Source organism: Marmota monax, unplaced genomic scaffold (assembly GCF_021218885.2).
Source record: "Marmota monax isolate L192 unplaced genomic scaffold, Marmota_monax_Labrador192_F-V1.1 WCK01_AAM20220418_F8-fsc00023, whole genome shotgun sequence".
Lineage (NCBI taxonomy): Eukaryota > Metazoa > Chordata > Mammalia > Rodentia > Sciuridae > Marmota > Marmota monax.
The window spans coordinates 5,283,069-5,298,301 of NW_026692907.1; the positions used below are offsets into that span (position 1 = coordinate 5,283,069).

At 42.6% G+C, this 15,233-nt stretch overlaps 1 protein-coding gene across 6 annotated transcripts in view; it reads right to left on the reverse strand.

Moving 5' to 3' along the window:
• Fyb2 (FYN binding protein 2) overlaps nt 1-15,233 on the reverse strand; it is a 99,092-nt gene that overhangs the window by 67,129 nt on the left and 16,730 nt on the right. For 5 of the 6 annotated variants that reach the window (XR_009227383.1, XR_009227382.1, XM_046451038.2 and 2 more), the window contains exon 2: nt 1,992-2,730. Coding sequence is in view for 4 of the 6 variants with exons in the window: in XM_046451038.2 (XP_046306994.1) it covers nt 1,992-2,730 (739 nt within the window). In the remaining 2 variants the exon portion in view is untranslated. The remainder of the gene's footprint in view (nt 1-1,991; nt 2,731-15,233) is intronic. The other variant, XM_046451039.2, reaches the window with a different exon arrangement.

Here is a 15,233-nt window from a genome sequence, read left to right on the forward strand (position 1 = left end):
TCACCAGAGCTGATAGCCTAGGACTTGCTTCAAAGCTGACTTTGTGGAACTTGGCATCTTTTGAGTTTTATATCCTGGAATTTTCCCAATTTTAAATATTTGTTCTTATGTACTCATAAATCCAATTCCAACAGAAATTCTATCATTATATATGAAAATTCGATCTGCTTCTTGTGAGAATAACACAAATTCTTATATAACCCAAGCGCCTGAGTTTTGGTTTACATAATATGGTAGTTGACTACGAAGGACATCCAAACTGACACTAAAGAAGTGCACTCAGTTTTTTCCTGTGCCTGTGAGACCTCCTTGAACTCTGTGAGCTGGGAGGGGAGAGAAAACTTTTTTCCTGCCCTATCACAGTCATATTCCCAGAAGCTCAGGGCCAAATTCCTAGTCTAGATTCTTCTTAGTCTTTAATTATAAGTCGCAGCATCAGAAATTTCACTCTTTATCAAATTGGGGAAAAGACTTAGGGAGAAGACTTAAGTAATAATAAACTATCACTAACTGATCTAATTTTTACCAGTCATTGTGCTAAGCAATTGAAATAGCTATCTCATTTAATTCTCAATAGTTCTATCCAGTAGGTTCTGTTTTTCTTTGTTCTCTCCTATCCATCTTTATTTCTATTTATCCTTCCTCTTTTCCCCACCCCTTCATCGATAACTGTTTATTTACTATATTTCAGGCATTGTACTGGCAGCTGGGGATAGAACTGAAAACGAGAACAAATGTGGTCCTGTGTGTAGGAATGTTCATTCTACTAAGAGGAAACTGATGGCAAACGAGAGAACTCCAGAGATCTCTCCAGCATGTTGACTATGGGGGAGTATGCTAGGGGAAGAAAGGTAGGAGAAAAGTCAGATACAGATCAAGGACCCGAGAACAGGGCCACGAGGACTGTGTCAGAGAAACCACATGGGGTTGTAAGCAGGAGATTCCTCCATTGATTGATCCATCCATTTAATCAATCATTGAACCAATACTTTTTGAAGACTTGCTCACCTGACCATACTCTTTTTGGGGATATGGTGGTAAGACAGTCTTTACCATCTTGTAATTTGCATCTTATCAAGGGAAGCATATAACAATATACCAGGTAAAAATAAATGATATAAAGAACATCAAAGCGATATTAAACAACAAAGGGTAATGGAACTGGTGTAGCTCTTTTAGACAGAGTGACCAAAAAGGACCACTCAGAATAGAGACTTTGATGAGGGGAGGGAGCAAGACATCAAAGACCTGGCCAGGAGGAGGGACCGACAAGGGCAAAGACCTGGGATGGAATCAGCATGGGATAAGGATTATCAAGGCAATGTGGCACAAGGGGAGAGGGCAAGAGAAGCAGGCAAAGACTAAATTGCATGAATCCCTGTTCATGATTGGACTTGACTTTGGGCAGAAGAAGGATGTGATCTGATTTATGCTTTGCAGGGTGACTCTGCCTACTAGGAAGGGAACAAAATTTAAGAATGTAGAAGCAGGGAGACCTGTGAAGCTACTGCAGTGGTCAAGGTAATAGATGATGGTGTGGCAAGAGCAGGGGGCAGAGATATGTGGAAGTCCAGGGGTTCTGAACTCACCTCTGTGGTACAACCAAGCAATGACTGATGGATTCAATGTAAAGAATGAGAGAGAAGAAAGAACAGAGCTTCACTCCTGGGTTTTTAGCCTGAGATGGTTGTGATATTTACCAACAAAGTCTGGTGACAGCTCTGATTTGTAGGAGAGCAGACCAGGCTCTAAGAAATTTGTAGATTGCCTGAGTTCCTGCAGCTGTGTAAGAACCAGATCTAGGAATCATATCCAGGACGCCCAAACTGCATTGCAATGAATTCCAGGAGACTGAGCACTTGATCCAAATTTGAGACTCTAACAGATAGGCCTACAATCCTCAGGCTACATTGCCTATACCCAATGACCACTTCAGATCAACGGGCTTTAGTTAGAAAAACATAATGGCCCTTCCCCGGTCTACTTCTTACCTGGGGTCTGGCTGTCAAGCTGACACTCGTAAACAGGCTGGCAGGTACTGCCTGCCAGGCCCCTCTCAGGACTGGAGATTTCCTGGCTCTTCCTGCCACGTGGAGAAAGTCGAGAAGAAGGGTCTTCAGAGATGGTGAGTGATTTTCTTTGGGCCGTCAAGTGCCTCTGAGAAGGAAGGGTCTGGGCTCCTTTGGTTTCCAGCTTTTTCCTGGGCTTCTCTGGGGCAAGCCCCATGCTTTTTTGCCCTTCCAAATGGAAGGCCTTCCCTCCACAATCGGAGAGGGGAAGGGCCGACGAGGTCTCGTTTCTCTGAGAGGAAACCTTCTCCCAGTTCCTGAGCTTGTCTCTGAAGCTGCTGGAGGCCACCACTCTCTCCTTGGGGGTTACCTCGGCCTTTGATCCAGTCACATCCAACAGCACAGAGGCCTTCTGGAAGTTTCCTGTGGAACACACAGTAGACTTTGCTAGAGGTCCTGGGGAACTTGAGCTCTTCCGCATTTCACTCCTCTGGGTCACCTTGGTTTTCTGAGGTGGGGACTCACCATTGCAAGAATATGGTAGGGGCTGATTATGGTTGGAAGAGATGGGTTTCCCCTTTGCCAGGATCGGAATTGGCCGTGCACATACCACTTCATCCTTTTGAGAGTCACCTGCTGGGAATTTAATAGGTCCTGGAAGAGTTGGAGCATCAAACTTTTGAAATTTGGCTCGAAGTTCCTTGAAGTTTTTCACTCCTTCCTAAAGCATTAAAAAACCCAAAGAAAACAAAACAAACAAAAAACTTCATTATTCCAGGAGAAAGAAAACCAGTGTGATTAGCTGACCTCACTATACATGTTCAAGAGTTTTAATGGCAGATGTAATCCAATTGCTTACTTGTTGGCAGTCTCAGTCAGTAATGCTACTGGCTATGTGAGATGGAAAGAAATGATTGTCTCCTCTTTGAAGCACTTCAGCTATGTTTATTTTTTTCATAGCACATAAAGGATACTTGAAGATACTAATAAAGGATCAGGGCTCCCAAAGATCAAGTGTCCATCACTGCCAGACACATAGTAGGTCCATGACAAATAAAAGCTCAATGATCCTTTGGTAGTTTCAGCTCCCCGTGGGAGATCTACTCTTCCCTCTAAACTGGGCTCAGCCTCATGTCTGAAAGTAGGTTGTGGTGATGTCAACCAGAGCCTGAGGGTAGAGGAAGGGCCCAGAGCAGTGAGTGACTGGCTGGTATCCAACCAGGGAGATTTGGGCTTGACTCCTGCTTCATACTCTTCCTATGGCCCCCCACTTTCTCCCACTAAACCTTGTTTATTTGTGTAAGTGCATTTCTCATCTTTTGCCTTTGTAGCAGGTAGGAGGGCATCTAATGGAGCCTTTTCAAAAAACAAGAGCCACTACTCTCTCCAGGTCACATTGCAGGTTTCTAATGTCAGGTACACAGACTGTCTCCATGGCAGGGACTTCCTAGCTTGCCAGTTGAGGAAATGTTGGGTGACCTTTTCTCACTGTTTATAGTTGACTCACACCTGCTCTCTGAAGATTTAGGAAGGGAGGGAATTGAACAAGAGGCCTAAAGCAGGTCTCTGGGAACTGGCTTGCATTTGTATGCTGGATTTCTCTCTCTTTTCTCCCCTGACACACCCACAATCCATGGACACTTTTACAGCTCTCTCCACAAATTGTCAGGAGTTGATTTCTTACACTTAAGCCAGCAGACAAGTTAATCCAGTTGTACTTCCTGTCCCTGGACATGGCAGGAGCCTTCACTGGGCATGAAGTCAGGAGGCCTCGGTGAAGCTCAGCCTAGCTCTTTTCTGCTGTGTGCCTTGGGCAAATCATTTCACTTCTCTGAGCCTCATTGTCCTCGCTATAAAATAGGACTTCTATTTCTAATAACAGTTCAGAGTTCTTGTAAGGATAAATAAGGTGAAAGATATGCATACCTCGGTGGTAAATGTTTTTTTAAATTGTGGCAAAACACACATGACATATAATATGCCATCTTAACCATTTTGAAGTGTATAGTTCAGCAGTGTTAAGTAGATTCACAGTTGTGCAGCCAATCTCCAGAACTCTTTTACTCTTTCAAAACTAAAAGTCTATACCTACTAAACAAGAACTCTGCATTCCAACCCTCCCACGCTGCATTCTCTCCCTCTGGATTTAAATATTGTAGTTGTCTCCTATAAATGGAATCATCCAGAATTTGATGTTTTGTGACTGGCTTATTTCACTTAGCACAATAGTTTCAAGGTTTAGCCATGTTGCTGCATGTATTAGAATTTTCTTGCTTCTTACGTTGAATGATTGTATGTGTACATACATACATATATAAACATTCTGTTTATGCTTCATCCATCAATGGGCAAGTTGGGTTGAACAAGAGCCATAAAAACAGATATTTGCTTTAGCAATTATGAGTGATGCTCCTATAATCTAGGTATAGAGATTATTTCTTTGAGATCCTGTTTTCAGTTCTTTTGGGTAAGTTCCCAGAAGTGGAATCACATGGCAATTCTATTTTTAATTTTTTTGAGAAACCTCCATACTGTTTTCCATAGCAACTGTGCCATTTTACATTCCCAACAGTGTAAAATGATTCCAGAACTTATCTATGTTCTCACCAACACTTATTTTTTTTATATCAGTCCTCCTAACAGGTGTGCAAAGGTCAATGACTAATATTCTTGAAGTCATATATTAATGCTTATGTTTAGCTCTTTGTATCTGAAGCCATGTGAAGTACAATGTTATTGCTTAATAGATTTTAATCTCTGTGGGACTGTCTGAGCAAAGTCTTAGAAGGAAATAGAATTATGAATTTGATAACCTCCAAACCAAGGTCCTGTGCAGAGATAACAGGTTTGGTGATGGGCAGACATGATTGTACCTGACTCATTCCTTTTTCAACCAATTTTCATTAAGCATCCACTCTATAGACAGAACACTGTTTGATATAGTCAAGGACTCTGCCCTTAAATATGGCATCCTAATGTCAGACAGAGATAGAAAATAAGCAAACACACAAGACAATGTGAGAGAAGAGTGCTGAGTGGAGAATTAAATAGAAGATGCAATGGAGACCTGACTGGATGCTGGCTACTGATTTTCAGGGGAAGAGTGGAAAAATCACTCCTTCTCTCAGTCATGCACCAAATTAGGGTTAGCCTGGGTCCCTCCAAAACCCATTCCACACTAACATCTAGATTTTTTTCCCCTTGATGTAGATGGGAAGAGATATGATACATTTTGTCATTTGTCATTCATTACCCATATGTGGGAATTCAGGGTTTTGAGCATGAGGAAAGTTTCTGAGAGGAGATGAGAGGCCTTCTACTAAACCAGTCTCAATTTTTCTGTTCCCACAGCAAATCAGTTCCCAAATTCCTCCAATTCCCCCCACCCCACCACATGCACCCATGCACCCATAGATAGATGGATAGAAATATCTATCTATATTTTTATGTATATATGTGTATATAATATATATTTGTGTGTGGAGGGGGTGTGGTGAGGTGCTGGGGGTTGAACTCAGGCCCTTGTGAGTGGAAGGCAAGTGATCTACCACTGAGCTGTGTAGGCAGCCCCATCCTACTGATCTGTAGCCTTAAGCAGCCCACGAGCCTGCCCCTTATTCATGCTATTTCCATTGCCTTCAGGTCTGTCTCCCTTATTACTTGGAATGACTTCTTTGCCGTCTCTCTGGTTCTACTCTAAGCCCTTCTAATCCTCCATTTATTCCGCTGTTAAACAAATCTGTTTAAAAACACAAATCTGATCATGTAAGTCCATTATATGTTTAAAATCCTTCAATTTGGCTTCCCAAAGCTTTTAAATAAGCTTGAACACTTTTGCTTAGCACCCAAGACCCATCCTAATCCCAACCCTGTTAATTTTCTGATGCCATTTTGGCCCAGTGGGCTTTTTTCCCCCTCAATGAATTGTGCACATGTTTCTCAACCCATTTTGCTCTTCTATGACCCTGTACTTTTGAATGTGCTATTTTCTCAGCCTGAAATGTCCATCTTCCTCCCAATTTATTGAACAAGCAATTCTTACTTTTTCAAAATTCCACTTGTGTCATTTCAAAAGGCATATTGGTGAATTTACTCTATGCCAGGCTCTGGGGGTACAGAGATGAAGAAGGCATCCCTGACCTTTTGCAGCTCATGGAATAAGGACGAGAGACATGAACAGATTGTTCTAACGTAACGGAGGAAATCATCAATATGTGGCACAAAATCTGCTCATGTGAACATAAAAAAAAAAAAAGAGACTCAAATATGACCTAGAGTTACAAAGAAGGCTTTCTGGAGAAGACTTCTCAGCTGAAACAGCCAGCCAAGCAAAGAATGGTGGGAAAGGAACCCAGAGAAAGCAGTATGAATGAGGCAGAGCAGGATGAAATGACACAGGAAGAAAGAGCAATTCCACCTTAGTAGAGTCCCGGTGTCCAGAAGGAGACGCTGGAGGAGGTGGAGGCCAGCTCTTCGGAAGGTAAAGACCTGAATCTTCAACATGAAAGGCAAACTGCCAGTGTGATGACTCTTGACAGCTAAGTGTGATTTCAGACACAGCTGTCACGACCACTCCTTGTAAAGCAGCCTGTGCCTGCTTACCTTACCCTGAGTGTAGACAGTGAACCTTCCCCTCGTGCAGAGACTGTGAATCCAGAGCCACATTTCCCAGGCACTCTCTTGGCTGGAATTCTTCCAAGCAAAGGTGTGTACAGAAAGTGAGGAGATGAGCACGAGTGTGTGTCCCTGGGGAGCGGCCAAGGCCAGGGTTGCTGTGTTGTGCAATGGACAGCAACATCCATGGGTTCCCACTGGAATAATTCCATGTGGACAGTAGTCTTTTTCTCTTAGCTATAGCAGATGAGCTCATCCCTGGGGCCTCCTAGTAATTTCCAGAATAATCTATAACAAATCCCTTTCGGTTCAATCTGATAACAAGTTTGTCGGTATTTCAATATTTGGTCACTGCTGTAGCACTAAGAGGTGGAAGCTTATTTGGTCCGCACTGGTGACTGAATGAGTCCTTGATTTACAAGCTTTCAGAATCCATGGAAGATAAGAATAGTATCTTGGTCTCACCAGCACTAGCCCAGCACTTTACAGAGTCTTTGGTGCATAAATGGATCAGTGAATGAATGCTTTGGATAAGTGAGCAGGTTTACATGAATTAAAACTGCTCAGAATTTAAATTTTTTCTTCCATCATTTTTGTGAAGGCAGCTTTGAATGGCCACTGAAGTAAAGTATCTAAACACAATAAGGTCAGAAGACAACCTAGAAAATAGCCCTGGAAAACAGCCTGCCCACTTCTGATCTGGACCCTGCAAGCCTCAGATACCTCACGTGGAAACACAGGCCAAAACAATACAGAAATATTGTGGAAACAATCTAAGATAAAAGATAGTGGCGTCCTCAAAACAGAAGGGGCTTAGCCCTTTGATATGGGAAGGAGGTGGCAACCAGCCACAAGAAACTGCTCTTTCAGGAGCATGAGAGAAGTGGGAAATGGTTACCAGTTTGCACCACAGTATTCTAGGTGCCATAATTATCACAGCTAGATGAATATACTTAGTTAAACCAGCAGAACAAAACTCAATAAAACAAACTTCTCCCAGCCGGTTTTTGTTTTACAGGAATGTAAGGAATAATAATAACAATAATAAAATAGGCACTGTTCTAGTACTTCATATACATTAACTCATTTAAACCCAGTGTATTCCCAACTTACATACAAGGATACTGAGGCATTGTGAGCCTAAGTGACTTCCCTAAGGTCATATTAGGAAGGGTCAGAGCTTGTGCAATATGGCTTCAGAGCTGACGCTCTGTCCCGGACTCCTTCAACCCAAGAATTTGCTTTCTTAGATTTAGACAATTTTGGGGGGTTGATTTTATTTTTTAGATCACATAATATGAAGGCTGTAATATCAGCTTTGGGAGAAGAAATTCCCCCTTTTTAGTTTCAGACACTTGATAACTATATTTTTTCTATTCTCTTCTCATCAACATCAACTCGTGTGTGTGTGTGTGTGTGTGTGTGTGTGTGTGTGTGTGTTTGTGTTTTCCTTGTACTGGGAATTGAACCCAAGGACACTCTATCACTGAGCTATACCGCTCCTTTTCCCTTTTTGAGATAGGGTCTTGCTCAGTTGCTGATGCTGGCCTCTAAAACTTTTAATCTTCCTGCCTCAGTCTTCTGAGTTGTTGGATCATAGGTTGTGTGCTACTGCCTGGCCATATATACGTTATCAAAAGTAATCTCTGCAGCAACCCTATAAAACAGGCACCATCACTGCCTCATTTTACATGTAAGCTTGGGGGTAAAGAAAGGTTAACTCATGCCCCAGTTTACATAGAAAGTGGTATAGGAATTGGAATCCAAGTCTGTAGGATTCCAGAGCTCCTTTTAGCTGTTCTGCTTGTATACCTTACTTATAAATTTAGCTCTAATTTTTAATTCTTTGGCTGTATCATAGAAATTTCATAGATAAAAGATAACCAATTTTGAATATGTTACATTTGCTTTAGGAATTAAGCAGTAATCACTTGATCAAAACAAACAAATTAAAATCCCAGGAAACCAATCTGCATTTCCTTTTAAATACTCTCTCAGACTTTTTTGTTATTTATACTGACATGGGAAAAACATTGTTTCTGATATAATTGACATAGGGTTTAAATGTGTAATAAATTACATGGCTTCTATGACTATGTAGTCTTGGATTTTCAAGATAGTTCTGATTCAATGTAATTTAAAAGGTGATATGAAAATGCAAAAACAAATGATAAAACACAATTAAGTGTTATACCCTTTCAAAATAAATTTGCAAATGAGAAAAATTCTGTTTATGAACCATATGTCCTTATCTTTGGTTTATAAAGTATGATATGAATTGTTGCTCCATGCTCTCCTGAGCATATCCTCATGTGGAGGGCTGAGAGGTACCCTCCTTCTGTGTCACAGCTCTCAGACTCACACCTATGATGGCACACATCACACCTTGTAGCAAGGTGACATGGAAAAGAACCACAGGTGCTCAATAAATCAGAAGTGACTCAGCATGTGAAAGCTGTCATAAAACATGTAAAATAAGTTCCAAAAGGAGAGGATGCAACTTCGATGCATACTTTGATTTAAAAAGAAAAGTTAACTAGTTTTGAATTTTTGCAAGTTTCTGAATATTGTCCTCTACAGGGAAAAACACAGGCAATGTTGAGAGCATGGCTTTATCAAGGGTCTGAACACTCTTCTCCTGGTGAGCAAAGACTTTCACCCTAAGGAATATGACAGCTCAAGATCCAAGACACAGATGGGGCAGCAGAAGCCAAGAAATTATGTGCCCAGGAAGGGAGGCAGTAATAGCTATCAAATCCTAGCTGGGATGGAAGGGAGTAGACGTTTTTAAAAATAGCATCTGAGACACCTTCATGAATAAAAGGGCTTCACTTCAACCTTTGCCATTCCAGGGGCTATGATAATGGTGAAGCTGTCTTCCTAGTGCCAGTGATTAATTCCTAAGCCCCCTGGGCAGGGTCAGGCATAAGAACAGCAGGACACAGAGCACTGTTTGATTTCCTCTCACCTACCCTGGTCAGAGACACAGAATGGGAAGGTTAGAAGTTTCCATCACAAAGATATAAGGACCAATGCTTTTTCCTGCTGACCGTCGGGCAGGAGTGCCGACCCTGGTAAGTGCTAAGTGGTCGTATCTATAGTTCCTGGAGCTACCAGTAAAATCTCTCACTCCCTAGCCAGGACACTGCCCACTGAGGATGTCAAAGGCAGTTGACAGAGTGTGACCTATGAGACTGCTCTCCTCTGTTGTGCTTATCACACTCCAACTCATCAAAACTGTTCTCTGCTGTCCCTCATCACAACACCCTGTGGATGATCAGTAAAGCTCCTGCACTCCCAATCCTAAATGGTAGGCAACAGCGAGTCCATGACCCACCTCCCCTAAAACATCAGGCCATCACGGCTTGCATTATAGTAAATCTGGGTCATTGTCAAAAAGCCAGGCCAGTCTGTTAACACAGAGCTCTGTCTCCCACAGACCTGTTTAACATCCTTAACTAAATCCCACTTCTCATTCTTCCCTCCCCATTCCTTCCCCCGAGCTCTCTGCTTCTGACTTGGTCTCTGCTGACTTGCTCTCTGCCACTTGGTCAGGGGTCAGCAAAATTGCTTACATGTTCAATCTCGTCTATGAATGTGCCCTCCACCTTCTTCTCTAACTTAAACTGGTGCCTCCCCTGGAGAGAGGGGCTCCCTTGATGCTTTCATGACTATCCCTTCGTCCTTCTCTGCTCTTCTACTCCTGGGCCAGGTGGGGGATAGTGTTTTCCTAGCTCCCCACTGATGCTTCCAGACCATTCCTTCTTCTTCAGAAATACCATCTCCTGTGAAGAGGATGCCAAACTAAGCCCACTGCTCCCTGTTGAGGACTTTTAAATATCACTGGTCACTACCTTCATTTATTGAGGAATTTTTGCCTCTGGCTCACTCCTCACCTTCCTTGACTACTCTAATGGCAATAAGCAAACTCCAATCCATGTAGATAATCCTTCCAACATCCCGGTGTCACTTCTGATAATCTTGCCTACTATCCCGCCTCAGTCACTGATTTCCAGAGATATTGATCATCTTCAAAGTGTCAATTTAGATATCCTACCCTTGGATCCTATCTTACCACTTACCTTATCTTAGTACTGCAAAACTAGTAATTCTTTGGCCTCAAATTAAGTTCCATTGATCATCCCTATAATGGCTTTCTGGAATACCATTAAAGTCTCATTCAAGGCACTGATTTCCCCAACCTCCTAGCCTCCTCCAGGTCTGGACCACATGCCTCAGGCACTTGTCTGGGGCTACTGATCTGCCTTGGTGTTCACCACACTCCAGCTTATCATAACCATTCACTGATCTGCTTTCCCATCAAATTTCATCTTTTTCAATTTGGAAACTGTGTCTTTCCCTCACTGTGTCTTTAGCTGAGAGCTGAGCAATCTAAACAGAACAATTCAAAACATTTGATCCCCCTTTAATGAAGGCAGTATGTAAAGAGTGACCTAAAATAGTACTGCATAGGGTCCAAAGATACACAGTGAAATCAAGAGTTAGTTTGGCAAAGCTCTTCCAGAGAATCCTTTCCAGAGGAAGTAGAATTGAATGGCGAGGGGGTTTCATTGGAGAGAGGGTGCGCCAAAGACATATCAGGCTAAAGGAACAGCACAGATAAAGGCATGGAGGCGGGAAGGGCCATTGTGTTTCTAGGTGACCAGATCAGAACAGCAAGAGAGTAGCTCAAAAGGGAAAGAAAGAAGAAAGTTGTTATTCTTCCCAGAAGCCATTTGCAGTTAGGGCCTTTGAAGCCTTCGCTCAAGGAAGTAATGAAGACTCTCAGTTGCCTTCAGGGCAATAAGGAAAGCAGACATACTGGTGCAGAGGGGCTCTCGGTGGAGTTTACATCATATCACTTTGCTACTCTTTAGTCTCTATCTGCCTGTGCTCTTCTCGACATGCAGATCTTTCCATCCATCCATCCATCCATCCATCCATCCATCCATTCATCCATCCATCCATCCATCCACCCATCATCATTCATAGAACCATTAAAATTTTCATCCAAGAGTCCTAACAGTACTTTGGATTTATAATTGATCATCTCCCCAGTGACTGACAGGAAAACTGTGTCAACACCCCCACTTGTCAAACCCCTTCCAGCCACCTCTTCCTTCCCCTTCATAAGGATTAAGTTCTTCTTCAATCTTTGAAAAGTTGTTTGGATTCCCTAAGATCTATTTTTAACATCAACAAAACAACCCTAACTTAGGTCTACAATCTTCATATGAAAAGCTGAGCCAGATATGTTTTGGAATTCAGAAAATTTCCAGTTTTAGAAAGAAGTTGTATAACAAATTCTATATACATACACTCAAGTGTGGTCTGAGGCAGAACGCTGTAGTCAAACCTGTGACTATTTCTGCAGCAAAACACAGTAATGTTCATCTAATTCAGGATAAATAAAGACTATAAATTGTCTCATATTGGTTCAGTTAGGCTTTTGATATCACAACCATTATGACAAATTAGTGGTTTTCAGAGCTTATTAGATTTTGGGATTATGGAAAAAAATGTCATGGACTTGATCCTATTCATTTCCTAGGATTTTTTTCAAGGGTTAAAGAAGAGGAAGAAAAAAGCAAAACAATTTTCCAGCTTCAGGCATAATAAATGGTAGCTCTGACTATGGATACTCCCTAGTCCCATAGTTGTCTTCAACTGAGATATTTGTAATCATTTTCTAACTGGCCACTCAGCCTCACCTAAAGACCTCTTCATTGATCTGATGTCTCTAAAATATAGTTGCATTCTAAAATTTCACTGTTTTTGAAAAAAAATTTTCACAATTAGTCAACAATTAAGATGATAACTTTTTCATCTCCTTGATCTGGTCCTAATCCACTGTTCTCTCTCTCTCTCTCTCTCTCTCTCTCTCTCTCTCTCTCTCTCTCTCGATGCTGGGAATTAAACCCAGGGCCTCATACAAGCTAGGCAAGCACTCTACCACTGAGCCACCCCCTCCCCATTATATCTCAGGCTCCCCCTGATGTGGGTCATGCTTTCTTACATCCCACCCTAGCCTATGCTTTACCCACCATCTGAAATATCTAGAATGTCCTTTTTAGATATCAACTATCCAAATTTTATTCATCCTTCTAGGCACAGCTCAAATGCTCCCCTGAAGCCTTTATTATGGTACCCTTCAAAATTTAATCCTCTGCCCAGGCCTCTTCTGACGATGATTGTTATCCTTGGTTCGGATACTGGGGTATCTCAGGGAACACAGAACTTGCTCCACTGAAACAGAATCTCTGGGGAGTCCTAATTTCATGAATCATCTTGAGCTTATTATATTGCCAGCTCAGCATCTGGCCTAAGAATACACCTGGAAATATCTTACAGCTTTTCATCTTCAAATCTCATTCGGTCTTATACCTTTTGACACTTTTCTTGTCCTACGACAACTACTCAAAGGGATGTCTCATCCTCCCATCTCCCATGAGCTTCTTAGGGCAGGCAGAAAAGTATATTCATCTTGATAGAGCCCACAGGTTCAAGCATGATGGTGGACTCCAAGTGCTCAATAAATATTTACCCAAGTAATAGTGAATGCAATGAATGAAGAGATTTCTAGAGTAATGGTCTAGAGGAAACTCTCTTTTAAATGGCTTTCTCAGAGAACTAACAATTCATCTCACATCAATGATGCATCTAAATTGTGTTCCAATCATGCCACCCCGATTTAAAACTCCTCAATGGTTCCCCTGTGAACCTGATAAGATTTACAATCCTCAGCTAGACACCCAAGGCTCTCTCTGATCTTGTCCTCCCTGCATCTCCAGCTTCATTTCCTACCACTTCCTGCCTCCAACTCAGCCCATCTGGAAAACCAGACTTGACTCTGTACATTTGCTCATGCGGTTCACTCTGCCTGGAATGCCCTTTCTATACCTTTATTTCATTTATTTATTTTTTTGTGCTGCTGAGGATCAAACCCAGTACCTTACACGTGCTAGGCAAGCGCTCTTCCACTGAGCTATAGCCCCAGGCCCTGAATGCCCTTTCTGTATGAATTTGCTGGGATAACTTTGTTCATATTTTGATCAGTCTCTCCCACAAGGTTCTTGGGAGAGCCTAAGTGCAATTGCACTGTGCTCTCATAGCAGCCTCGGCTTACCCCTGTCTTTCCAGTTACCTAATTGTATTTTAGTGATGTATATGTGTGTCTGCTTACCCACACCCACTCACACGGTGAGTCCTCAGAGGTAAGGACTGGATTAATTTTTTTTTTCCACTTATACTTCTCTTATTGTACCTGGACACAGAGAGATAGACAATTCATGTGAATTAAACTGAACTGACTAAAAAGCCTTTGTATGTATGTATGAATGAAAGATGAGGGAAAATTAGGAGCAGTTCTAGATAAAAGCAAGGTGCATTAATTCTTAGAACATGGCCCCTTTTTATATTGCACTTCCAATTCTATGCAAAGCCGCATGTGTATGTTGACAATTACTCTAATCCTTACAACTGGCTTCTCAGCTTGCTCCCGAAGAGGAAGACAAAAACCAAGTGCCTGAATTTCCTGAGGTTCGCTCAGGTCACAAAACAAATGAGCGCTGGAGCTGAGATCTGGGCCCAGCAAGGACGCATGCCCCACACAGCCTGTGATGTGCTGAAACGAGTCTGCTCCAGCGCACCTTTACCTCCATGTCAGGGGCTCCCTCTTCTTTCTCCAGATCCATCCCTCACTTATTTGTGGAGTGCCTACTGTGGATACCATACATGAATAAGACACACGCCTCGCCCTCCTGGGGTCCAGGCTTGTGAAAAGACCACTTAAACAGACAGTGACAGCAACCTAGGGTCACCGCTGTGAAAGGGCCGCGCCAGGGGCAGCACAGGGAAAAACCTAATTGGGTTTGAGAAGGCAAGGGGATGTTTGCAGACAAAGCAAGAGGTGAAGAAGAAAGAAGAGCGTGACTGTCAAAGTGTGGGGCATTTAGGTTGAGGAGATGAACCTTAAAAGACGGGAGGCTTGAGAGATCCTGGCCAATGGAGATTCCAGAGCCTGTGGTGGGGCTGAGACAGGAGAGGAGGAGAGGTGAGAAATGGGGCTGGGTTGCACCCCAGCTGTGCAAATCATTGAAACAAGCTTATCAACACAAATGGGCATTTTCATGGTTCTGACTTCACATCAGGGATGGTGACTATGACAATGATATTTTTGAATCTCCAATTTCCCTTACTTAAGGCGTGGGCCTGTAGAGAAAACCCCAAGCAGTGTGAACAACCAAGGGAGGCAACCAGTCATTGCAGACAGACGAGGCTAATGATGTCTTTCAGGAAATCCTCCCGCTCCCAAATGATGCAATGGGGATTGAGATTGTTTCCATGCACAAAAAGGTTGCTTTGTGGCATTTTGTGGGTGGAGAAAGGGTCTCAGAGGAAAAATTAGACTCTCCATCCTCAGATGCCAATTTTAAAATGCAGCTCCCTGCAAAGGGGCTCAAGTTTAGCTTTGTTGGCAGCCTGGGGATCAGGACCCGACGTCAGAATTTATGGTCTCTACCAACAGGCCAAGTTCTCCGACTGCCTCCCTGATGGCTGTCCCCCATGCTCACTGGCACTGCAAAACCTGGGGCAAGAACAGGACTGCCC